This window comes from Chamaea fasciata, unplaced genomic scaffold, assembly GCF_029207755.1.
Source record: "Chamaea fasciata isolate MVZ Bird 193981 ecotype frontalis unplaced genomic scaffold, bChaFas1.0.hap1 SCAF_2, whole genome shotgun sequence".
NCBI classification, from domain to species: Eukaryota; Metazoa; Chordata; class Aves; order Passeriformes; family Sylviidae; genus Chamaea; species Chamaea fasciata.
In genome coordinates, this window is record NW_027094087.1 from 56,933,372 (window position 1) to 56,960,520 (window position 27,149).

Consider the following 27,149-nt stretch of genomic DNA (forward strand, 5'->3'; position numbering starts at 1 on the left):
ATCCCACTTTGGATCCCCTGATTTTTATTTTCTTGTTTTAAGAAAGTGCAGATCATATACTTGTCCTGGGAGTGTACTGAAGAATTCAGAGAGAATTTGAAGTTGTGACATCAGCTAGGATAAATATCTGTGTGGATGCTTACTTGGTAGATAGAACTACCAAGATGCAGAACCTACATTCAATTCATCCTGTTATTGGCCTAATAAACTGAAGTGAGTTACATCTTCTTTTTTTTTTTTGGCCTGTGTTTTTGCATGTTTAATGTGGTCCCTGTTCTTTAATAGTTGAATGCCTCCTAGTCTTGTTAATGCATATAATTGCAAAACATGGCTCTGAGGCAGGGAAATACTATCTTTTCCAAATGTTGATGGGAAACTGAGATGTAAAAGGTTATGTTCATACCACCAAGCATGATCAAGTAATATTTGACTCCCATGACTTTGGATTGAGCTTTAGAGAGCAGATGATATGAATCACCTATCTCTCTGTTGAATAATAATCATGATAATCTCTGCTGTAATAAAAGCAGTGATAAGTTAGGCTGGTTTGAGAAGGGCTCTGCTGAACAGGTGTCTGAGAGATATAAATGTGCTTTTTGAGAAGACATTTTTTGTATAGCTCCCACTGAAATCAAAGACTAGGTCTGTTGCAAAAGAAGGGACTTTGTCCTGAATTTGCCACTGGGACTGTTGCAAACCAGGAAGTATTGGTGAGGGTGCAGCACTAACAGGAGAAAATCTTTGCATTTCCCCGTTTTCCCAAGTGGAAATTCCTATGTAAGTGCAGCTCTCCTATATGACATATAAATAAAGTTTCTCTCCTCTAAAATGTAGAAAATGAGTCTAAGTTAATTTTTGAGATTAAGAGTTCCACGTGGATCCATAGAAAGTATTTTTATTTAACATTAATTATGCTTCTGTTAGGAATAAAAATGTAGATCCCCATTGTCTCTGTGAGGTCATGAGCAAACACAAATACTGCGGAAAATGCCAAAGCAACTGACAAACTATCATTACTTAGCTAATATTTGCTTCCTATTTCGGCACTTCCTTTTAAACATAAAAGAAAAAACCGTTGAGAAACTTTTATGCTTCCTGGGTGATTTGCAGTCCCAGCCTCTAGAAGGAACAGAGGCTCAGTGTTATGCTCAGAAAAGTTTTTTTTCTCCTGATTAGATATCAGGCTCCAAACACTATGCTATGTCTATGCTATGTCTATGCTGACAAAGCTGCCTACAAAATTTCACTTACTTGCTACACAGCAGAGCGTGAGAGTGTGGCCACGTGTGCTGCAAAGCTGCCCTCTCTGTAGCCAGCAGAACTTGTGGTGCCTTAGCAAGGCCAGTGGGGTTGTAGGTGCCATGGGCAGCTGCCTTCAGGCAGTTTGCGCATTGATAAGGAGTTATTGCATGCATAGGGCATGGAGCATGCTACTAATCTGGAGTCTTCATATATACAGATGCATATGTACTGTCAGCTCGATTTACCTGTGTCTCTGTGTTGTGCTTTCCCTTGCTGCTTCATCTGTTGTGCTAAATGCATTCCCCCCTCAGAATAATGCCTGGGCCTCAGGAAAAGTGGCCTCTTTGTATGCTGCTCAGAGCTTGTTCCCTTACAACAGCCCAGCGGTTTCCCTTGTACCCACATGATGAAATACTCATCGTCTTAGATCTCTTCTGGGCCCTTTGGTGCTAAGATGTGATCGTTACTTTTCTGTGTGGGTTTATGTAGGTCTTTTTGGTGTGGGTCTTTCTTTTTGTTTGGAGCATCAGAAAGAATCTGAGGCATGGATTGAAGCCTACCAGGGTGGCATTTTCATAACAAATGATGTGATACAAGGGTTTATGTCAGGAGTTGGAGGGCTGGTTAGGACCAGGCAGGGCCGATAGGGAGCAAACATCCATGACACCTTTAGGAAGTGATCTGTTTCCAGAGTTTCCCTCGGTTTTGTATGGAGATCAGTTGGTTCACTAAAAAAAAAAAAAAACAACCCCAAACCAAAAAAACTCTGGGAAGGAAGTGGCAATTCTGCAATATCAGGATATGAAAACCTGAGAGAAGAGCTACCCTCGTGGGCAGCATAGCTGTCTGCAATATGTATGCGCTGGTTTGCACCTGACCTCCACTCTGGTGTGGCCGAAGAGTTTTTCTTATAATGTAAAGGATATTTCACAGCCTTCAGCTGCACTGACAGGGGCCAATCTGCTTCTCTTGGAGCTCAGGGCTTTAGTCCTGACTGTACTTACAGCATCAGTCTCTCCACTCCCTTGATAGCACTGTGATTTACCCAGGAAAGCACACAACTGTAACTTGAGAGGAAGAAGCCTGGATTCATTTTCTTGCTTTACCAGCACGGCTCTGGTTCTTTTTGCTTACATATTCTCACATGCCTTCCAGGTCTTGTCTATCTTACATTGAATTATTATCCATGAAATCCTCCAGCAGAGATGCAGCTTCTGCTGTGAAAAAATGTCTTTGCAAGAAGTTATTATATCCTTACCCTGCAAGATGCTGCTTCCAGCCTTGTGAATATGTCAGGAAGCTTATGCTTATGCAAAGCTGTGGTTAAAAAGGATGTTACTCCAATGGACATGGCTTCTCTCAAGAGTTTTCTAGTATGGATTTGTCCTAAGCTGCAGCTTTTCCATTGCCACCTGGAGCTGAGAGTGCTATGGTAATACAAGGAAGCCTTAAGAGCTCCTCACCAGGGAGATGAGTTTCATGAGGCAGCACTGCTACTCAGAAGTACTACTGCTCCTGCCCTGACCTCTGCCAAACAACTTTGGAAAGGAATAGGGATCTCCTAACCCCTTTCTTCACTTAGGCACAGCTACAGCCTTTTGTTGCTGACTCAGTAGAAGAACTGAGCCTGATAGAATGAAGAAGGAAAAGGAAAATGATGTTTTGGTCATGATCATGTTTTGGTCTAGAGACTTCTTGACTTACAAAAGTGCATAGATATAGCCATTCCCTTAGTCCTGACTAGAACCTTCCTTCCAAACACCAAGCTCATTTTCCCAGTGATTCAAGGAACTCGGGAGAGAAATTTAAATTTCTTCTGCACAGGAGGCTTGCAGCTGACTCTATCAAGGTAGTATCTTGTTGGAAGTGGAGAATTCCCATGGTGGGTTGGGTGCTGTGGGAACTACAGGCAGCTCACTGCCCCTCATAGGGTGGTGTGGCTCCTCTGGGGAGTGTGGGGGCCACGCTAATTGCATGTGACTTTTTTTACCTCTTTGGATCAGTGCTCTAGAGACAGGACAGTGAATTGTTGTGGTCAGGAGTGCAGCTCCATGAAAAGAGAGCAGGTGAATAAGCATAGGTGGGTACACAGTGTTAATGCATGAGTAAGCATTAATGGGCCTGTAGTGTTAATATATGACACATAAACCTGCTGGGAATGAAATGGGAGGCAGTCTGTGTCCCACCTGTGCTATGTGAGAATCAAGGGAACTGAAAAAGTGTAGAAACCTTTGTGTATTTTACTTATTGGCAAAGGTCTGTTGGCCTTTGGGAAAAGGGAAGCATGGTTCTGGTGTGTGAGCAGTCTGGCCTGACCTGCTCTTCTCTGTACGTGTAAGAAGTAATAAATACACACAAAGATGTGTGTTGTCTGCATAACTTTGAAGGAATCTTCAAAGTATCTACAAAAAATTTTTATGACTGAGTAACTGTATGAGGAGTGTCTGCTTACCTCTTGTAGCAAATAAGCACCTGGTGTTCTATAGAACCAAGATTAAGATCCGATACTGTACCCCATGGAAAAGGCTTCCTATTAGAAAACTGGACATAGTTAATTTATGATGGTAACTAACGTGTTCTTTGTACGTTAGTAATTTGGTTATTATATGAATTTATGACATCACTTTCCCAGAACCTGTAAAAATATCATAGAAGTTCCTTAATGCTTGATAGGGGAAGTCCCCAGACTGTAATATAAAAGACATCCTTTCTCCCTTTGCTGTCACATCTGCAGGCTGAGAAGATGAAGCACACACTGGTAGCTGTGCTTTTCCTCATGCAGGGCATGAGTGCTCTGGCTGGGACGACAGCAGCAGCAGGAGTGGTAAGATGGGGGGGGGGAGGGGGGCGGGTCTCTTCACCCGAGCTTTGCTGCCTTCTTGTCTTCTCATGTAGTTTAGATTGCTGAGAATTCTTTTAAGATTCCTGGAAAATTATTAGACAAATGTTAAGGTTTCTGCATGGAGAAAGTTCAAAGTACTCCTCCATCCTCCCCCCAACTAATGTATAGGGGCTGGGTAAAAAAATGTAAAAGTGACGCACAGGTTTAAAGTCAGAGTCAAATTCTGCCTTTGGTTAGATGAGTGCAACTCCCAGTGAGGATCTGAGTGGATATTAAATGCTCTGTGTAGCTTCTAATTAATTAGCAAGGGCTCATAGCAGGAAGAGATCCACATCTTTGATGTGGAAGGAATTGGGAGATGGGAGCTTTCCCAGTTGCATGATTGCTGTCATACTCTGTGACCAGGCACATGAAAGCCATATTGGTTGGTTATTGTTGGGTGCTCTTCTTCTTCCCTAAAAAACTGTATCTGGTTGCGCAAGAGAGAAATTCAGAGAAGACCAAATCAATCAGAAAAAACTCCACAATAACTCCCAACCAAAAGCTACATCAAATTCAGGGGGGAAGGAGAAAGCTTTGAGGAATACTTTTTAAAAACAATAAATTATATTAGTGAATGATAGTTTTGATTTTGTACTGTCCTTTTTTTTAAAAAAAATTTAAATGAGGCTTCAGTTTTCAGAAAAAGAGTCTGTGAGTATCTTAGTATCTTAAGTTTTTCAAATGAAGCAAAGCATTTTGGTTTTGCTTGACTAAAAATGACTGCCTTTTTGGTATTTATTGGTTAAAATTTGAGAAAAAACCATTTTGCCTCCTGATAATTCTTTCTAATTTATCTGGTTTATTCACCAACCAGAAAATTCCTGTGAGCCCCTAGTTACATTTTTTTAAGTTTGGGAGTGTTGTGGATGCAGGCAGTGAAGTTAGCACCTCCTGGGAAGGTGCTTTTATCTGCTCAAGAAATGAAAAGTTGCAAAATTCAAGATGGAGGTGTAAATATATGTTGATGAGCTGAGGGTAGAAAGCTTAATAGGGGAGAAAGTCCTCCTTAGCCTGCTTAGCTTTAAGCTAGTCCTCAGTTTGTGTGATTTGCACAATTTGTGATGCTCTCTGTCCTAACACTGTTAATTGCTACCAGCTGCCCATCGTGTTCAGTGTAATGGTATGAGCACACAAGTGCCTGTTCAAGAGGGTTTATTTGACAAATTTTTGTCCCACAAAGCTTGTTTACACTGTGCCACTTAATAGAACTGCCCTTTGTCGGCCATTTGGATTTCCCCACCATCCCCTGGCTCAGGAACAGGGTTCCTGCTGGGATTTGGGAAATGCAGAAAGATGCAGCAGTGAGTGTCCTGTTGCAGGGGAAGCCCATTTGATGCTCCATCTGTTGCACCATTTGACATTGAGGGTGTCTTGCTCCACTTCCCAGTTTGACCCAGCTTTTGGTGAGATCCCATTATGGGTGAGTGTGCTGCATCACAGGAATGCACCCTGCTCTTCACACTGTGTGGGGACGTGGTAACCCCCAGTATTGTGCCAGGGTGACAGCTGCTGTCCTTGCTGCTGCAGGAAGGTAGGCATTAGCCACAGACGGAAGTTAAAGGGAATGTATATGTTCTTACTGCATAAAAGGCTCCCAGGGTGGATCTGGCTGTATCCCTAGCAGTGTGGTGTCTTCCCTCAGTTCACCTTCTCCATGGTGGGATGCTGTCACCTCCATGCTACTAGCAGCAAAGTGGGACATTTTTCCCAGCCATCACAGCTCACAGCCTGACAGCTTGGTGTAAAAGGGGCAGCGAGTCCTCTGCTTAAAGGCTAGGGCATGAACTGGGTGGAGAGGAGGGGACATTCCTGCTGGGAGGATGGTATTCTCTGGATTTAAGACAGAGGGGCACAACACTGTCCTTTCAGACTGCCATGCACTCTGCCATGGCTGCCTGTCACATCCTCAGCTCACACCTCCTGGACAGGCTGAGCATCCCCTGCCCTGCTCTGGTCACACAGAGCCTTTCTTCAAGAAGAGGTGTCTGTGAAGTGACATTGTGCCCAGGGAAACCGTCACCTCAGTAGCAGATCAGAAATTTTACAGTTTCTCAGGATAGCTCCCATAATAAAATCAAAGTGCTTTGGAGCTGCAGGATGGGGGCTAACTGGTGGAAAAGGGATGGTGCCATATGCAGTAAATCACACTAAGAAAATCTTTCCTTTGCTTTTCAGACCGCTCATCTCAGTACGATGCTTCCATATCTGACTCAGCCTAGGAATATGAATGGCAAATCGCACACTTCCCCAGAGGTATAGCCATTACTATTCTTCGACATAGTCCAGAAAAGACCAAATTTGGGAACTTTTGTCCTTTTCTTTAAATGCTACACAGTCACTTAGTGACTTAACTCTGACACAGGTAAGCCAGCAGTTGTGCTGCCTGGAAAAAGCATTCATGTTTTGTATCCAGTACTTTAGGAAATAATGAATCTCCAAAATCATCACTACTGCTACCGTGTCATTCAATGCCTTCAGTCAGATCCAAAACTTTGGCATTAACCTTGTAGCTACTAAACTGGACCACAGACATGAAACAGATGGGGATTTAATGTCAATGTGGCAAACGGTTTGGTGATTACAGTCTCCCTGAGGAGTGCCCACTTGTGGTTGCTGTGAGTGAGAAAATCTTGATTCTCCCTGTTCCACCTAGCTAAAATATTATCAGCTATTTGATGACAGAGGGACATGAATGTGCCTTCTGGTACAGTGCTTAAGTTCACGGTCTGCAGATTTCAGAGTTTGGTTTTTTTCCCTCTTTTTATCAGGGACTGTTCAATAACACGTTCACTTTGGAGCAGATTCAGTGGGTCACATTTGCTCTGTATGGTCCTGCAAATTGTCAAAAACAGAGCTCTTCCAAAGCACAGGTTCAGCTTCACAGCAGATCTTTTGCATGTCCAGGCATGCTCAGTGTGGCATACAGGGTGTGTGGAGGGACCTCTTCTGAGACAGAGTTGAGTCTCTTGCTCCAGTAGAGCATTTAGAAAGTTAAATGGAGTCAGGGATCTCTTTCAGAGTCTCATTAGCAAGACCCAAACTTTATCCATCTCCTTGCCCAGCTGAGGTGGCTTCTGTCCCTGCTGTGGCCCTGCTATGTGCTTTCTGTGGATCCCATTCTTTGTCTTAGGATGAGCAAATAGCTGATTTAGAGCTGCGAATGTCACTAGGCTACAGTGACAAATTTCCTGATTTCCAGAAAACTGAGTAACTGCTCGCTCCTACTCCCTTTGTTACTTTGAAGGGATGTGGAAAAGGAGCATTTCTCGTAGCTTCAAATATGTATATGTAACAGCTTAATTTTGCAGAGTGAAATGTTGCTGTCAAGTCCTTGCTGTAGGCTAGGACAGTTTGCTCTCTTTTAAGCATTCTGTATAAATTATTAAACTGTAAAAACCATACAACTCCATCAAAAGTAGCAGTCTATCTCATGTATTTTTCTACAGGATGATGGAAGACATTTTTGGTACATGGTTGTCATTTGGCTGGTATTATATTTTGATTTAGGGACTTATTGACCCACGGGGCTTTTAACTAAACAATGCTTCTTGGTCTTGTCAACATCATGATCCCAATGTTTGTAATGTCAGTGGAAGAATGGAAGCAGCTCTGTCTGCCCAGGCTGTTTCCACTCTTTTGGGGAAACTGTTGGCTTCAATATAAGCTGCACTTCCTGCAGTGAAGCTCTTCCTTCAACTCAAAGCTCCCTCCTAACTCAAATGTTAAAATATAATGATTGTTTTTTCACAGGGAGGTTTAAAGCATGAGTTTGAGTTTTTTTGGGAGATACCTGAATACATTTATGAATTTATTTTTAGCACATGGAGTAGGAAGGGTAAGTCTAGAAAACTGATTGGTGTAATACGTTGAGAGTGTAGTTTACACCAGGGTGTATAATGCACACAAAGGTATGGCACACCCTATTGCTATACATTGTATAACATACTCTCCCTTGTATACATGGACTCTTATTTGTGTTACACACAGAAGGAACAGAATACAGTACCTTCCACACAAAAAATAGCATGCTAATGTACAACAGTCTCAGAGAAGCTCCCATGTACTCACTAAGCCACATTTATTTCTTCTTTAGATCTGTCCCATCTGTTCCTTTTTTATTGCTGAGCGACTTCCCTGCCATCCCAACCATGCCAATGCACTGAGGACTCGGAGGTGTAGAAATACCTAAATGACTTAGGAACTAATCTTTCATAGTAATTTACATACTGATAGCCATATCTTCAAAAATACTTGGAAACTTAGACATAATATGTTCTCGGTGGGATTTTCAGAAGTGCTTTGGTAACCTGCCTGGCAGAGAAATCAGTGGAAGTTATGTGCTGGGATATTCTGGAATGCCATGAGATACTTCTCTGCTTCCTTTCATGTTAAATGTCTTCAGCAGTCTGAGTGAAGTTTTAAGGCCCATGGTGCTTTAATAACACAGATAAAATGACTTTCCATGCTTTCTTTCAAAATGAGATGCATGCTGTTTGTTGTGACTGCAGTAAAGAGGTTGCCAGAAGTGTGAACTGGGATCATCCCTGCTCGGTGCTCTTCTCTTTATGGGCTCACAGATCAAGACAACTTTGCTGCTGGTCATCACTGTGTGTTCTGGGCTGGTTTTGCAGTGAGGACATTAGTTGAAACCACTGTGAAAAAGCAAGGGAAGAAGTGATGAAATGTCAGCTCTCAGGACATAGTTTTGTTGTTTTATTTTTAAGAGGGAAAGAAAAGAGAAAACACGGGAATAACACTGGGATTTCTGCAAGGCAGGAGAGGAGATTATAGAAAGAAGTGTTTTTAAAGAGCAAGTCTGTAGCTTAAAAATATGCAGCTGCATTGAAGTGTGTGCCAGAATATTTTAAAGTAACATCAAATATCTTTAGTAATAAATTTGTGATAGGTTTATGAATTGGAAAAATTTTGTGTACAAACAAAAAAGAACTGTTCCAAACACACTCAGTATTCAGCTCAGTGTTTATAGACTACAGTGAGCCTTGGCTGTAAATTATGGCAAGATCAGGAGGTGCCAGCCCTGACCTTTCTGTCCCTCATGCACACTGCTTGGTGATGCTGTGAGCATGCAGACGACTGGGACAAGGCAATTCATGGGCAAGAGCTTTGCCAACTATCCACAAGGATGGATGGGCGGGCTGTGATGTGTGGGTGTTACGAGCAATATTTTGTAGCAAAATAAGAATCTCTTCCCTAGGCCAAACCTCCATATTTAATTCATCACCTTTCACTGGTGTATAATTAAATGCATGTCTGTTTGCAGTGGTTGGCTGCAAATCTTCAAATGAAAGGTTTTTCTTTTCAAAATATTCCCTGTTACTAGTTCTATTTCAGTGATTTCCTCTCTATGGATGTAAATGACTAAATGATTTGTACAATTTAGATGAACAGAATGGTAGCTATAAGACCTAACTTACTACATTATTATTTTCCTGCTGTTGCCTGCTTTTCTATCTGCTGGAAAAGTTATTTCATTATCTTAGGAACATTGTCCACAAGACTGGGAAAGTAAGGACTATTGTATGTCTCCATTTTTTCAATGGTAAAATCTTTAAAGCAATATTTAACTATTTTTAGAGAGATTTGTAAGGATGAGTGATAAAAAATGCTGGATATTTTGAGTTCCTTAGAAGAAGAAGGTGAAAGATGGCTAGTAAAGAAATTGCTGATCTCATGACTGGGACAATTAGTATTACTGCCAGACATTACTATGTACTGATTCTAGAGAAGAACGTCAACACTTTTTTTTTACCAATTTGTTTTTGCAGCTCTTTGCCAACGTGTCGGGCTCTGTGAATGATGAGGGAACTTGTCAGTGCTCTGTGTACCTGCCGGACACCACCTTTCCAGTGCAGAAGGCCGAGCAGCTGGAAATTATAGCCATAACGCTCTCGGAGAAGTTTGAGGCGGAGCTTTCTAAAGTAAGGTGTTCTTTTGTCTTAAAAATAACAGTTGTATCTTTTCCAAAGAATGGCTGCCTATGAAAAAGTACAGCAGCCAGTATTTTTCTGTGGTGTGTCTTTCAAAAAGTGAGAAAGGGGGCTCCTTAAGAACAAGGAGAAATGTGATTAAATCTCTAACCTTGGACATTGCTACATACATTTGAATATTCTCAGGTCTCTTTTCTAGGCCTTTTCAGCTAGAGACATATGGTATCTTTTGGAAGAATGGTTATGTTTTTCCTCTTTTGGCTCAGTTTTATTAGGTTGTGATTGCTACATGATGCTATAGGAAGCCAAGCCTCCTGCTCTTTCATGTGTTATTATTTGTATCAAGCCAGCCAGATTGTGAGAAGGCAGTGAAGGGAAAGAGGAGAAAGGTCACCACAGCCCAGAGTGAAGAAGTAGGTGAATAATTGCCCCTTCACTGCTTCTGCTCTCACAGGGAAAAATAAATAAATTAAAAAAAAATCTTTCTTGTCAACATCTGAAGCTGTGGCAGTGAGACTGCTGAATTATGCATTTCTGTTGAAGACAAACACAGACTGCTTTGGCTGCTTGTTGCATGAATTGAGATCCATTTTTTGAGGAACCTGGGCAAACCTACAAATGCTGAAGTGCACTGGGTGAGGCTGCCTGTGAAGACAGGAATCTGCCTTTGACTTTTTATGGTGGATAGATATTCAGGATTCAGACTGGGTGTCCAGCAGAAAGTGTTTTCTTTGGAAACCAAGCATCCTAAGAAATGAAGTGTCCTTGAATTAATCAGCAGAAAAGGCAAAGCATTAAATTATAAATTCTAATCATAAATATTCATAACCCTCCTCTGGTATAATCAAGAAGAGATAAGAAGTTGTGCTTAAAACCCACAACAACAGGCTGTAGAATCCTGTGGTAAGATCTTTCAGTTCAAATAGTTTGTTTTGAAAGAGCTGGAGCTAACAGTGAAACACATTCAGCTGTCAGCAGGCATATGAAGGACAAACGGACATAAATCCTGCTGTCTTCAAGCACAGGAGTTACTTGATCCCTTGGAGCATGGAAGTGCAGCACAGGGTTAATGAGCCATGAAAATCCCTGAGATTTCAGTCCCCCATACTGTTCCCACTGTGGTCAGTGCCAGCATTTGAAGGTAACTGTGCTGGGACAGGATGAGGGGTATGATTCCCAGCCAAAAATTGGCATGATTCTTCAAGGTGGTTGTGTACCACGTTTCCCAGTCTCTTGCGCTGGTGTAACCTATCTCTTATTGGTATTTTCGTCAGAATGGTGCGTGTTCCCTTTAGGCTAATGCCAGGCAGATATGGGAGCATCTCAAGTGCTGCTTGACCTCTCTGTGTGGACAACTTCAGATCTCCAGTGAGTTCAGGCACACAGGTTACAACTATAGAAACCTAAAATTAGGTGTCCAGATTTGTACCTGAAACTCACCTATAAATTCAGGGCAAGCTGAGTCCCCATCCTGGACTTTAATGTCTACGTTGCCAGCTGGTGTCAGCTGCTGTGACTGTTGTCACCCTTCTGTTCCCAGCAGTGTACCACAGTGTAGGCACTGACCTCCACTTGCAATTCCCGCTGCAGACAGTGAAAATTCTTGTCCTAACTCAGGCTTCACTGAATCTCATCCTGTTGAGACCTATCAGCCAAGCAGTGTCTCAATGCATCTAGTTAAAGTGTGACATATACTTTGGTGTGATGTGGGAAAAGAGACACTTTAGGTCAGAAATTGAAATAAACAGATTGAATTTTGGTGTAAATTGATGTGTGTAAGATTTGTTACAGTTATAACAGTTATAACTGTTATAACAGTAATACAGTTATACAGTTATAATGTTCTATTTTTTTTTTGTAGAGTTTTTGAGCATTACCCTATTCATATCTGAACTTAAGTATTCTGAGGTCCTGTCATGCATAAATCCCCATGCTCAAAAATTCTTTACCTTTCCAATTGTAGAAAAAAATGCTTCTTATGCAATCCTATATATTACTTCAGTCATGATAATACTCATAGGGACCAGGAAATAATGGAATGGAGGAAACCCAAGCTTTCAATATTGATCATTATTAGAAATGATCCTGAGCAAATTCCTAGGGGATTGCATTCAGACGTAAGCTAGTCTCACCGCAGAAGTGGGAATTTCTACTGAATGCTTCTTTTTTTGACTCTGAGAATCCATACTTTTGTTGCTCTGCTAAAATACCCTTTGAAGCTCACGGGAACTTTTCCTGGATAAGAGCTGCAGGATCGGACCCTCTTAAGGATGCTTTCCATGTGCTAGAAGTCCCAGATAAACAACCTGATTGAATCATTAACCTTTTGCCTGATTGTTGGCTAATTCAAAAAGCAAGGGGGTCCTTTTATAGAATCAGCAGGCAAGGAAGCTTGCAGATAAAGAGATGCTCTCATGTGCCAAGTGAGTACAAACCGTAGGCTGAAAATACCAGACTAATTTTTCCTCTGTCACATCAACCTTTGCCAGCATAATTATGATTGCAGAAGAAAATTAACCTTTTAAAGCAAAGTGGGATTTGGCTGTTCCTCTCAATAGGAAACGGGAGAGGACACTTCTATAACAGGGGTGTTAGCACACATCAGCACATAATCACAAGAAGAGAAAGTGCCTTTCAGAACACGGCTCACAGTGGCCACAACATCCTCACTTAACAGAAACAGGAGCAAAAAAAACTCCCTGCTTTTCAAAACAGGTTAACCTGCAATGGAATTCTTCTCCATCTCAGAAGGCATCCTGCCAGCCTTGTTCCTTATGGATCTGTAGAGGTCAAGCCTGCTCGAAGCCAGGTCCTGGGCTGAGTGATATTAGAAAGTTGCTGGGTTTGTAATTTCTTTCTTATCTTCCCTCATTCCTCCCACATTTTTTCTTCTACATCTTCATCTTGCACCTTTGTTCCCCCTTCTGTACTCTCCAAATGTGTGCTGGAGAAGTGTCTGCTTGCATGCTGCAAAACCTGTTTTGATAAATACCAGTTGCAGGTAAATGACACACTAAATGAGCATAACAGATTTTTCCTGCCCTTTTCATTAAATGAAGGTGACAATGCTTGTAATGAGAAAAAACTGAAACTGAGTACTTTTACCCTTACATATGCCTCACATGGTTCCATTTTGTTCCCATAAAGGGCTAATCCAGGCCCTATGCTCTCACCATACCCTACTTTAGGCTTTTATGACAAATGCGGGAGCAATCAGTACTAGTTATTGGTCTGTATCCCTAAAAATAGGATATGCACAGAATTTCTGTGCCAGCCTGTCAAGAGACCACAGGCAGTCTGTAGCAGGTAGATGCAGTAGAAGAGCAGGGATTACAAGCTGCTTAAATCTATCTGCCAATCAACAGAGCAACGTTGTGTTCTTTTTTCAACTGATATTTCTAACCCACAGAAACTCCTAAACCAGATCCAGGCAGGTGGGAATGTCCACACTGAGCATTGCAATACTTAACAGATGTGCTGGATTTATCTGCAAAAGCAGTGTAGACCTGTTAGTGCAGCACTGCTGAGAAAATTTTATTTGTCCAATAATTCGCCAGGGGAGCTATTAGCTTAAGCTCTCTGCAACGCTGGTGTGGCTGTGCAGAGCACTGCAGAGTGATGGTGCTAGTTCAGGCTCAGCTATACTCTGCTGGATGGTGTTGACATGTCCTTAAATGACCTAGATGGCTGACTGAGTGAAAATCCTCTAAAATGGGAGGAGAACTTCAGGTCTGCATTCTGCAGTCAGGGCTGAAATAACTATGTATGCCTTGCTCTTTTGTCCAGGCTCTGAAAACCCTGGGGAAATCTTCAAATTCACAGGTTTCTCACTAATGAGTAGCCATCACTAATTCCAGAAGCCTGTTTATTTCAGTGGTTTGCAGATTTGGTCTGTACTGCATTATTATTACCAGTATTACTGTGAGAAAGGTTATTAATACCTAGACAGATTTCTGGATATCTCTGTGATAGACATAACTTCACACAGCAGTGCAATTTTGCTCAGAAATGGACATGCTTCATACTTCTCAGACTGTAATAATATTCTTTCCTCTTTTGTTGTTGTTGAAGAAACTCTAGACACACAGTTTAAACATTTGCCTTTGAATAATTTTTCCAGATGATTTTTTTTGAGGTTCTCTTTCGATACCAAACTGATTTTGGTGATCAGTGAAAGTGTAAGGTCCAACTACCTCTGTCTTTTCCAAAGGGATTGATTCTTTCTGCTATTCCCTACCAGATGATGGTGGCAGTGAGGGCAAGTAATCCCAGCTATCACTGTTGCTAGCCAGTTACAAGGAACTAGGTCTAAGTTTTTAGGCTGTTATTTTTAGATTCTTAATTGTATAACTTGAATTGTATAACTTTTGATTCTTAATTCAGTAAGTTGAAGTTATCCAGGCTTGATCTGGGACATCTAGAGCATCCAGTGCTGTGCGCCAGGGTGCTTCTGCTACAGCTTGTGGAAACTTGACAGTTTTGAGCAGCTCGAAGTCTGTCTGCACACATTTAGAACAGAAGATCTGTTTCAAACTCGGATTTAAATACATGGAACTGAGCATCCTGATCTTGGTGTATACCATGTAATGTCCATGCAGGGTTTTTGTAGTGGCTTAAGATTTATAGTATAGTTGTGCCACTATTGCTAATTGTACTTCTGAACAGAGGATCTACCCTTATGCTTCTCCTCCTTAATCCACATCACTAAATAGCACATGATCTTCAAGGATCCTCTTCATAAATTTCCATGCCATGAGCTCCCATACCTCCTCTTTGGTACACAAGGGATTCAATCAATATTGAAAGGAATTATTTGATAAATGTGGGATTTTTTTCTGGGTCCCTGTCTCAAGGGCTGCTGCCAGAGCAGAAAAACAGGAAGTCCATAGTCTTCGCATCATGGCAGGATTTCAGACACCATGGGGAAAAAGTACTGACTTTTATATAATGTTAATATAATGCAAGAACACTTGAGAAGATGTAGGCTAAGCCTTTCAGCTGAAGAAATAATAGTAAGGGAAATTACAGTGCTGTAGATAAAAGCACAAATACCATCTGAGGGTATAAATATGAAGTTACTAGTGCAACAAACTATTTATATTTATTCCTACTTATCTTTTGTGATATAATGATATATGAAGCATATGGGAGAGAAATTATGCCCCTTTACCAAAGCATTAAATTTCAAGGAACTAACATTTCTAAGGGAAGTCCCAAATCCATATAATATTCTTAACATTCTGCTTCACAATGCTTGTGCTGTGACCTTTACCTCAGCAGATATATGTGTGAAAATATATTTATCTGGTCAACTACTTAATGATTCAAAGACTGAAAAGGCTGCTCTATAAATTACTCCAGCTAATGCCTGCCATATATTTAACACTTTCATTTAAACCAGATTTGATTTTTAACACTGTGTTTAAATGTTTCCTCCCTGCCCAAAGACAAGCATCAAATGAGTTCTGCCAACATTTGACACAATTCAAATGTACACAGGGTAAAGTCCTATTTGGATTCAGAGTTAATAGGAAATGAAGTTGAAAAACTTGGGAATTCTTTATTGCATTTTGCAGCCTTCTCTGGTTGCTTTTGAGAGATAATACACTGCAGATTTCCTAATAAAATTTTCACCATTGTAAGTTGGCATACTGAGGATGAAATTAGCTCACAGAGACAATATAGGCAATGAATTTAAAAAAATGGAAGACCGTGAGTAAAATTCTGCCTTCAGTTATCCCCAGGCGTTCCTGAGGGGATTTTGTGAAACTGCCAACAATAAATGAGGGTTAAATTTCATATTTTTAATGTATGTGATGAGAATTACATTTATGCAGTTTATGTGAAGAATATATATAGCAAGTATGTGGAAGCTATGCATAGGGTACTCAGAAATATAATAAGAATGTCAAACAGGCTTGTCTTACTTGCTAACCTGGACTTGAATATGTATGTCTTTTTTCTTGCTTTCAGGTTAAGGAGTACTCAGAAAGAATTGAACTGTATCAGCAGCAAATCCTCAATCTAACCATCAGAGTGCAGCAAGTGGAGTCGGGTGGTGTATCTTACACAGAATTGGACTTCCAGTTACTGAAAGTGGAAATCCGTGACCTAGAGAGACTGGTCACTCAGCTGAAACCCAGCCTTGTTGGAAGCAATGCCATCGTTGAGCAAATATATTTGGAGGTATTGCCAAGGTCTTAATTAGCTACAGAGGGTTCAAATACACAGATAGTCTATTCTCTCTTTAGGCTGAGGAAATGCAGTCTGTCTCTACTGCAGCTAGTGGAATTATTTTAGCATTTCATCAGCATAAATTAAAAGAAAACTTGACCTTAAATGTATTAACAGTAATTCCTTGATATAGAGCACAGAAAAGTAAAGAAACCCCAAAGCAAATGGAGTCCACTCTGGTTTTGCCAAATATCTGCCTGTAAGTTAAAAGTTTTGCATAGTGTTAAACACTCAAGCTGATTAAATTATTATAATAAATATTAATTTACAACCCCCATGCTTGAAAGCCTGTGTGCTTTAATTTAGATAATTAAAAAATTAGCTGCTGGTTGCTAAGGCAGTGGCCCAATCAATATGAAATCAAGAAGTGGGAAAGACTATCACCTTCCTAGCAGACTATAAATCATATTTTCAAAATTGTAGTTAATCACTCACCTAGAGAGAAAAATTACTTAAGATGGAAAGTAAAATCTCATTTGCTCCATTGTCCTCTGGATCATCAAGCAGGTGATTAAAAACACTGTCTTTGCAAATGAAATTTACAGATACTTTTGTAAGGCTGGAGTAAGTATTTTTTATGTTTAACATCTAGCACTTGCCTAAGACTTACTGGATATTTTTACACTATGAGTAAAATAACACTATTTTTGCATACTGTTATACAGCTTAGTCTTAAAGCATATCCTTGTGGTTACATACTCTGCTGGAAACGTCAAGCTGAGGCTATGAGGATAAGGCCCATTTCTCAGAACCTTTTTCTGTACTGTCTTCTGTGATCAGCCCTGGCAGCCAATATCTGTAAAATAACATTGACAATAAACTTGCTGTCTTTTTTTCCCCTCTAGATCACCAATCTGACAATACTGGTAAATGAACTAGAGTCACTGGACAAAAACAATGTCCTTGCAATTCGTCGACAAATTGCGTCTCTGCAGCAACGCTTGAAAGAGTGTGAAGAGAATGCAACCAAAACTACACCACCCCCTTATTTCCCACCAGGTAAGCATTTTTTCTGGATAACACGTAAGAGATAATGTAATACACAGTTAGAGCTGTAAATGCAGAGACTTCCCTTTGTTAATTTTAAATACAATTGTAATGATACTCCTTAGCTCTTGAAAAATTGAGCAGACAGCTCCCAATGTTTCATCAATGGTTCAAAAGGAAAATGAAGGCAAGAATCAATTCTTACAAACACAGTAGCTCTTTTCAGACAGAAGAAGTTGCAGTCTTCCTCTTACGTATAGGGTGAAAAGTGAATCTCTTTCCCTCTTCTTTTTTTTTTTTTTCTCAGAACAATTACCTGTGGGAAACTATTTTTTTTTACTAACTAGCTTTGATTTTTAGTAGTTCCTGTGAAAGTGACCTGTGTTCATGGCAATATTGCTCTAATGCTGCTTGGAAAATGTATGAGCAACTGTTGATGTCCTAAAGCTGTTGATATGCAAGCTCCAGAAGGGAGCTTTACATGAAGATTACTTTTGCTTCACAGTCAAGAGGTGTTTCTAAAAAAGGTGGTCAAGGGACCTGGGGAAAAATTCTGGTCTCAGGAAGATAAGGGGGAGCTTTATTACCGATTTCAATGGAACTAAGATTTTATAGTTTTCTTAACTAGGAAAGGTTATATTCTGGGGCCTGGGTCAGTGGCTCCTACAGTGCAGTTTGCATAATCGTGTTAAGAGTCACAGGGTGTGTGGTAATTAGTTTATAACTGAAAGAACACTTTTGTCTTGACAAAAGTGTTCAGTTTGGAAAATCACATTGTGAGGGAATCATAGTCTGAGAAATGTTGGGAGTCAGATATGATATACTGGAACAAAATATTTAGGAAACACTAGATTAATTATGCCAGGTGAAGAATCCCAGTGGCTAACAGACAGGAGGATTTCTGAAACCATGTTGGTCCCCTGAGTGTTTTATACACAGGGGGCTCCTTTAGCCAGAGTGTTGTAAGAGCAAAAGTGCCGTGTTGTATACAATACCCAGGGGAAGATTCTTGCTTTTTCACAGAAGCTGGTTAACAATCAGCAAGAGGAGCCCATAATAAGGAGGAGCTGTGTCCTGCTTTCAATGAGCACAAATTTGCACCTACCAGCATTTACCTCTCATCACCTTGAGGTCAGCTAATTCAAACATCTCATTGGAAAGGTGAGAGGCAGCAATACAAGCTTCCCTTAGGGTGATCAGTGCCTCCTTAGGGCTTCATGGTGGTGCAAGTAGTTGCTGTGTATCTCTGACAGAATGCGTGAGTAACACCTTGTCTGGGAGTCAGACAGGAGAGAAATCTGAAACAAAAACCTGCAGTAAAAAATCTCAAGGCCTTTCTCTGCTCCTTAAGGGAGGGCTTAAAATGTTTCAATGAAAAAAACTCTGCAATGTTTTAGAAGTACTTGAAGGGCATCTCACTGATTTATTGAGGGTGATGGTGTGTGGAAAGAAACAATCTCATTCTCTTCAAGCTTACGGCAAGCTTTTGTTTTGGTGAGAAAGTATTGAGCTCTGGAATAGGAATACTGTGTAATTCCATGAGTGATGGAGGAGAGATCTACTTTTATCATCTGGGTGAATGGTGTTTCCATGGGACATAGCAGCTTTCACTGTGTAGGAAAGGGGAAACTACACTTGAAGTGCAGCTCCATGCAGGGATAGGCAAGTCATGGTCTAGAGCAGGATGGTAGCTCTGGGATGGGTAAATGGAACTGCATGGAATTGTGTCTGTAATAGACTCATTCAGCATTGTTTCTCAGGGTACAGGAGGGAGATGGATAGACTTTATCTGGCCCCAAAATGGTATTGCTTTAACTTTGCCTTGTTCCTGACTGTTCAGACAGTCAGGCACCTTTGCATATGGCAACACTGCATTGTAGCAGAAAAGAATGAAGGAGGTCAAAACCCTACTTGATATAACAACTTCCAGAGAGTTACCACCACTGACATCAGCTGAGGACAACCTCTGGTGTTGCCTGTAAGTTTTTCTGTCCAGAGGTAGGAACCTGGGGGGGTTGGAGGATGTGTCTGAATGTATTATTACGTGGCCTCCTTTTCGGTGAGTGTGGTCTCTGAGGATGGCACAAAGGACTGGCAGAGAAACTGTTGTAGGCTGGCAAGTTTTCTTCATGTTGGGAGATGGTAGCTCTACAGATAACCCAGGTGTTATGAAGGCTCAGATCCCTGCTAATCCACACAGGACTAGCATATTTTGACTTTGTGTGAGCAAAGTCACACAAAGCAAAGTAGTTGCTGGTGGGGAGCAACTACCACCTGTGCAGAGGACTTTGTAGAGCAACCACATGTCCTGCAGATTGCATCCGAAAACACCTAGAAGCAGTAAGATATTTTTGCTTGGGAAGATGGAGTAAGTATGTGAGAGAGCTGAATCTCCTAGCTGGTCATTTTGGAGGTGCTGCATGGATGCTCACAGCTAGGCCTCTGGAGCTTTCTAGCACCCATTTGCATGTTTGAATACCATTTCCGTGTGTTTTCTCTGCAAGCCTGAATGCCTTCAATTCCTGCCAAACCTCTTGGCCTTGCCCCGATTTTAGTTCATATTATATTTATAATGTTTGTATTAAACGGACTCTTTGTCCTGTTTTCAGATTGCTTTTTCTTTTCCCCTTCATCCTCTCTCCTGCATATTTTGGATAGGCAGCATGAACTAGAGAGAGCTTGGCTAATCCCCAAGCTGTCTAAGATCATGAGTCTAAATGCAAGTTTAATTAAAGATTCTTGCTTCACACTGCTGTAATATGCAGCCCCTCTGACTCTGTCCCCCAAGGCTTTTGCTGCTGTATTTCTGCTAGTGAGCAGGCCCGTTCTCAAGTAACATAGCAGAAATAAATCACTGGTTTCCATTTGCCTTACCCTCTGACTGGAGAGTTGGGTGTCTGAGTGTCTGGTATGTAGGTAGTCATCCCCATCATTATCACCGGTTTTCCTATTTGCAGTGGTTCATGGCATCTCTCTTCTCACCACTCCAGTGGGAAGAAATATTTATCCATTAATTTTCCTTTGGGCTGATCTCATGTTGGCTGCATTGGATAGGTATAAAGAGAAAAGACCCCAGGATGGTCCTTTGAGGACTCTGCAGCAGATGCACTGAAATGATCTGAGAGAGGAAGCAGGAAGAAGTGAGTCAGATGAAATTCAAAGGAAAAATGGAAAGAAGGGAAAAAAGGAGCAGTGTTGTTTTTTTCCCCCTGGATTTTATACACTCAGAAATTAAGCATTTCAAGCTACTGATGAGTAGGTCTCAGCAGGAGGAATACCTTGAGTAGCGTAATGCTGAAACTCAGGCAATCCCATTGGAATCTTATAGTAATTTCACTCTTAGCTTATGTTTTGCCTCCTATTGCCTCAAGCCAGCTGTGTTTTTTGAATATTTTGGGTTGTGTTTTGAACTGAATACATCCATACACAGAGACATGCCTAGAGGCACCTGAAAAGAACTGGCCAGTTGTCCTCCCCAGGACTTCCTGAACTGCCCCTGGAGACACATGCATTTATTCACTGGCATTGGAGGGAGCTGAGTTGAAAGACCTCAGCTTCTTAGTTGTCTTAAGGCATGCCAGCCTTCCCTCCACCTCATCCCCTGTTAGATGTTGCCAACATAGGTCTTCTTTTAGGCAGCTGCAAGCCTGTGCTGGTCCCCCATGATACTGGGGAAAGACTGGAATGTCTTTGTGGGTCTTCCTGTGTCAGTGAGACAGTAGGAGTCAGGATGAGCCTTTCCTTTCCTAGAGCTGAGAACCTTTCCTGGATCTCTGTCTTCACTATCTCAAGCCGTGGTAAGGCTGGTAACTTCTGGATGCAGTGGTTCATCTGATGGGAGGGGAGGGTGCACATCTGGTGCTTGAGAGCATGTGTGAGAATGTAGCACCAGCCTGCCTCTGGTGTCTGTGCCCCTCGTGGGAGTTCCTTCCAATGTGGGTCCCACCTTGTCTCGTGACCTTTGACTGCATAGGCCAAGGGTGGCCCCTTCTCTTCTGCAATCAGCTGTAGCTGCTTGGTGGGAGGAGGCTGCTGGAATGTTTTCTTGTGTTGTTGGAGTGAGAAGCTGATGTGCTGTGCCAGTGCTTCAGAGTGAAGGGGGTAAAAGCGAGACCCAGCAGCATGTGCCTTATGCTCAGTTCTGCAGCCTGTTAGCCAAGCAAGTCAGGCTCCCTTCAGTCCTGACAATTAGGTGTCAGCTCTTTTTCTGATGAATCAGAAGGATTAGTATATAATTGAGCTGAGATACTGGTTCCTTATGTGGGGACAAGTATGTGTGTATGTACCTGTGCTAGTCCTTCCCTGCTCTGTTTGCTACATGATCACGAGACAAAGGAAGGCAGAAATACCAGGACATAATTTATCTGTGGCCCAAAACAATGCAGAAAGGAGTTAAAAACTTGAAAGTTTGAATAATGCATACGGATTTATTTCAAGTACCTTCTAATATTTACAAAATTACATGACACTTTGTTTCCTTTGTGCTTTTTTTTTTCCCCACAAGACCTAGACAGGGAGGCAAGTTTAGATTAAATAAACAACAATGAATTCTTCTGAACCTGTGTGAAAGACAGATCACCCCTGACTACCACAGAGGTTTTTGGAAAAAAAAAAATGAAAATATGGGAGAATTTTCAAGGAAATAAAAATCAAGCACATACTCTATAGAAACCTCAGACAATTTTTGATGTCATTAAAACAGAACACACTTCTAACTTTATTTTAATAATTCATTGTTTCATAAATAAAAACCAAACAAGTGTTCAGCAGAGAGATCTCTTTAAGGGAAGAAATAATAATTTATTATTTCTTTTGTAAAAAAGGTCTCTCTGCTGAACACACGTTTGTTTTTTATTTATGAAACAATGTATAAATTATTAAAATAAATCTGGAATTGTGTTCTGCTTAATGACATGAAAAATTATTTGAGGTCGCATATAGATGAGCTTAGCAGTACTTCACTACCTGCAAGCTTTGGTGCCACGTTTTTTTAAACAAATGAAGAGTTTTAGAGCATTTAATAAGCATTTAATTCTGAGATAAGTTTATTGTGATTTAAGCACAGTAATATATTCAATATGTCACCAGCTTTAAAGAAGTCCTTATGCCGGAGCTAGCAATACATAATAGAGATATGAGAAAAAAAACAGTTCAAATTGATTAATGAAGTTGGCAGGCTGCAAAACATTTTGCACTGGCTGCCTTAGCTCTCTTCCTTTGGATGAGCTGAGGTGTAAGCACCTCCAAATGCTGGCTGCTGTGCCAAGTGCTGAGGCCATGTTACTAGACGTGCTACGTGCCATTTCCTGAGATACAGCCTGGCCAGCCATACAGCAGTGCCTGCCTTGTGTGCTATATTTGGAAATGAGGTTTCTGCTCCAGGGCCTCGTCCTCTGTAAAGCACTTAAGTGCATGCTTAAATGCTCATCTGCTCCAAGCCAGGAATGCTGATTCGAATGGATTCTTGGTGGCACGAAGGAAAGCAGCATTCAACCAGGGTCATGCCATGTTTCAGCTGCAAGAAACCCAAGACATACAAGTGTCTGGGGGAGGAGATGGGAGTGTTTACATTTGCCATCAGATGGAGACTCAGTGATGAAGAGCTGCTCCCATGGGCAATACTGACCCCAAGGAAGCTGCCAACATGGCCTGGGGACACAGGGATTTATCTCGTTGTAGTGATTTATATTTAATATAAAAATGCTCCCCACCTTCCTCACAGGTGTTGAGAGGAGGCTGCAGGTGAATCACATGTCCATCAGGTCACAGTCACTAGCGTAAGACAGTACAAAACTGTGAGGACTGAAGGTATTATGTAGTAGAAGCAGGAGAATAGTACATTTTGAGAAAGGGGGACACATGCAGAGCTTCACTGCCCAAATTGACTTTACACATTGGCAGAAATGTCAGTGCTTGGACACTACTAACATTCAGGAGACAGGCTTTCTAGTGCCACAGGTAGAACACTTTTCTGCTGGGAAAAGCAGATCAGAAAAAGATTTCTCTGCTTTTGCAACTGTGCATTTTTTTCAGCAATTATCTTGTTTCCCAGTCTTTTTCCAAGTAGAATACTTCACATTGGTCTGCATCTAATTTTCCTTCTTTTTATGAGATAGACTGCAAAATGTTTGAGAACAAAATGTTCCTTGGACCTTTTCTGTCTGTGGTTTCAGGAGTTTCCAATTCATCTCCATAAGTATTGTCTGGTCATGCTTAGGAATGGTCAGCTTTGAGGGCAAAAGATAAAATCTTTCTCTGTTATTCCTCTTTCTTTTTTGTGCTAAGACGGAGGTTATTAGCATGCCAGACATCCCTTCATATGACTGAGCTTATGAGCCATTCTTGTAGCTGGCTGCAAGAAATTGTGACATGGTTCAACTCAAAGTATTAGAACCTTAAAAGATAGTCTTGACTTTCCTCAGCACCATAGCTGTCAGTGCAGAGTTCCTGTTTTGAAAGAGGTATTATTAACACCAACATTTTTGGCCATTCATTTATTCACTGATTTAAGTGTGAGACTTGGGTCTATTCATATTATACTCCATCTTTAATAAAAAAGGCTATCTAGTGGCTAGAACACCCTGGTGAAGTGGGAAACATTGCAGTACCACTAAGCTTGTGAGCTCATGCCAGCCACTTGATATCTCTGTCTCCATTACCTCAGGTGAAGATAACCTTACAGAGAAAAATCTGGGACACTTCTGTGGCAGTAATACAAAAAGCTAATGTTAACACTTGGAAAAGTGTATGCTAGTTTTTGCCAGTGGCAGCTTCACACTCATCAGAAGCCCAGGGACTTTTTTGAGTGGAGTTTTTTCCCTACCAGTGACTTACAATATTGAGAATTTATCAGGAAACAGGAATGTCACTATTTCAGCATGAGTAAAAGGGAACTGTTTATTGCATTTAAATTATTTTTCCCATGATCCTGAAAATGGTTTTGCAGTTGATATGTGTAAAACAGAGTTGTTCTGGTTCAGACTGAAGTCATAATTTCTTTAGAGTCATCCCACATGAAAAGTCAGTGTAATATCTGTCTACATTTCCTGGGCTGTGATTGTCACTATCTACAGATTGCTTTGAGGGCCTGAGGTGGAAGGCACCATGTGGCTGTGACACACAGTTGTAAAGCTGTGATTCTGACAGCAGAATGTTAATCTGAAATGTGACTCTGGAATTACTGCTGCTGCTGCTGTTCCTTTCTTCCCCTCCACAGTGAACTACACAGAAATCAGATGCTCCTCATTCTTTTTTTCTCCCCATCTCCCATGCTTTCAGTTCCACTGAGGTAGAAAATAGCCTGAAATGCTTCTGAAATCGTATTTTCCAAGGGATTTCCTAATGCATCAGTCTGGCCTGCTTCAAATGGGTAGAAACAGAAATCTGTCCCTTGTATGGAACAGCACAGCGAGCACTTACTTTCTGTGAATTAATCCCCCACCTCCCCTTTCAAATAAGTGAAATAATATGTACTCTATTTTTTTCCTGAGTTTTTGGTCAACTTGTAACACTGGGTGCCATCCAGTTGCTGACCTTGGCCCAAAATGAGCCCAAAATGAAGCTGTGCATTCAGGTCTGTGCTTGGTCACAAAACTATTCCCTACTAAGCACTGTCTGGAGGCTACTGTCTGCAAAACTTCTCTCCTATAATGACATTTGGAAAACCTGTTTGTTTTGTTTTTTTTTCTCTTTACTTACAGGTACCTGCGTTCACCGTGGACCGATGAATGTTAGCCAGCCTTATGTTGCCAAGCTGAACTGGAGAGGATTTTCCTATAAATACGGTTCCTGGGGTAGAGATTATGATCCCTCTAACCCAGAGAAGGAAGTCTATTGGGTTGCGCCATTGAACACCGACGGGAGATACTTAGAATACTTCAGAATTTATAATTCCTTTGATGATTTGCTCCTGTTTAAATACGCGTATGAAAGGAGAGTAACATATGGGGAAGGAAGTGGTGCAGCCCTTTATAAAAATTACTTGTACTATCATGCTTATGATTCGAGATACATGGTGAAGCATGATGTAAAAACAAACACGGAGGTTTTGAGGAAGGAGCTTCCAGGTGCTGCTATTGGTAACCGCTTCTCTTATGCAGGCGTAGCATGGCAGGACATAGATTTTGCCGTGGATGAAAGTGGGTTATGGGTAATATATTCAACTGAAAATAACGTGGGCAACATTGTGATTAGCAAGCTCAATGAGACCACACTTGATGTGCTAAATACTTGGCAGACGAGACAGTACAAGCCATCTGTTTCCAATGCTTTCATGTTATGTGGTGTTCTTTACGCCACAAGGCCATTGAACACTAAGCAAGAGGAGATCTTCTACATGTATGACACAAGCACTGGCCAAGAAGGTAGAACTAGTATCATTATGGATAAAAAGTTAGATACAATCCAGAGTATTGATTATAGCCCCACAGATCAGAAACTGTATGTTTACAGTGATAGTTACTTAGTAAGATATGATGTCACTTTTCAGCCTTAGTACCTCAGCGACATGTGCATTTGATAAAACTGGCAGCAGTCAATATGAGGGATCCAATGCTACTGCCAGTTCAGAGTTCATCTGGTCTGATGTACTCTGTGTGGGGGTGTCATACACTACACTTACACTCTTTAAAGGGATTGCCCACTCTGACCACTAATATTGCTGGCAGCAGTTGGCACTATGGGGTTTTTTAGGTTTTGCTTGGTGTTTATTGGTGCTCGGTGCTTTACAATTGTCCTGTCTCTGGGGGTAGATTCAGTGCATAGATTTAGTGCTTTTTGTTTGCAGTAATAGCTGGGCACAGACTATCTGGTGACTGAGTAGCTAATTACCCTCTGATTTGCATTTGTCAGAGTAACACAGGCAAGACACTCAGAAACAAAATGAATTTCGACTGATCTTCATCAGAGCGAAATGAGGCCTCGGAGAAATTAATTCAAGGATTAAAATAGATTAGGAAGTAGACTTGGTTGGAAGACAGCAATCCATTTGTTAGTTGGAAGTAGTAGTATCTGGCTCAAGACTTCAGGAGGGAGGGTAAAAATGCACTTTGCTGTGTAAGTCCTACCACAGGAAGGGAAGAGAAGGCATTGTGGAAGGGACAGGGCTCACTGCCCTTGACAGCAGCGATGCAGTGGGACAGTGGGACAGTGGCCCCTGACCCCCACCTATAGCTGTCTCCAAGCTGTTCAACACCCTCCCAAGCTGCCGCACTACCAGGCTGCCTTATTGGAATGCTTGTGGAGGCAAAACTGACAATATGGTTTTCATCAATTTTCCCTTCTGTCCCACTTTGCTTCCCTTATTAATTCTGTGTGTCTAAACCTGACCCTATGAATGGTCTTACTACAATCTATCTATATACTCAATTTTCCAGCCAGTGCAGTGCAAAGAACACTGTTTTCATTTTCTTTATGATCTTCTAAGTTTATGCAAATCCTCCCATTGACTTTATTGGCCACAAGTGGCTCTTGGTGTATATAATACATTGCCATAGAATAACAGACGTGTTATTTGGTGTGCCTTTTTTCAACATTTTTTGCCATTCTGTAATTAGATTCCTGAGAGCCTTGTTAATCTAGCTTCCAATTTGTTCCCTGGGTAATTCTTTCTTATAGCAAGGTAAGAGGTCTTGTGGAAAACATGAGTCTGGCCAAACCAGTTGAGTATATGGTATGTTTTTCATTTTTTTAAAATGGGTATTGTGTGATAGTTTCTGAGTATGTGCACTGTAACAATGTCTTATTTTCATCATGTTGGAAAGCAACCCAAAACACTGAAATTCAGAGCTCTGAAATGACAAAGAAAGCAGTTTATGTGGTTCATTTTCTTCTGTTTCTTATACAACCGTGTTTAT

At 41.2% G+C, this 27,149-nt stretch overlaps 1 protein-coding gene across 1 annotated transcript; it reads left to right on the top strand.

The window, feature by feature from the left end:
- The first annotated feature begins 3,293 nt into the window (after window positions 1–3,293).
- Window positions 3,294–27,149, top strand: OLFM4 (olfactomedin 4). The gene is made up of 7 exons (XM_066177456.1): window positions 3,294–3,308; window positions 3,977–4,066; window positions 6,302–6,379; window positions 9,913–10,065; window positions 16,048–16,260; window positions 17,154–17,307; window positions 24,996–27,149. Exons 1-7 carry the CDS (start codon window positions 3,294–3,296, stop codon window positions 25,787–25,789), a joined length of 1,497 nt encoding a protein of 498 aa, XP_066033553.1. The 3' UTR covers window positions 25,790–27,149.

What these genes read in the sequence shown, in the direction of transcription:
- OLFM4 (XM_066177456.1), top strand. An exon ending in AATCGCACACTTCCCCAGAG is followed by an intron (nt 6,380 to 9,912) that starts GTATAGCCATTA and finishes TTGTTTTTGCAG; the next exon opens with CTCTTTGCCAACGTGTCGGG. An exon ending in TTGAGGCGGAGCTTTCTAAA is followed by an intron (nt 10,066 to 16,047) that starts GTAAGGTGTTCT and finishes TCTTGCTTTCAG; the next exon opens with GTTAAGGAGTACTCAGAAAG.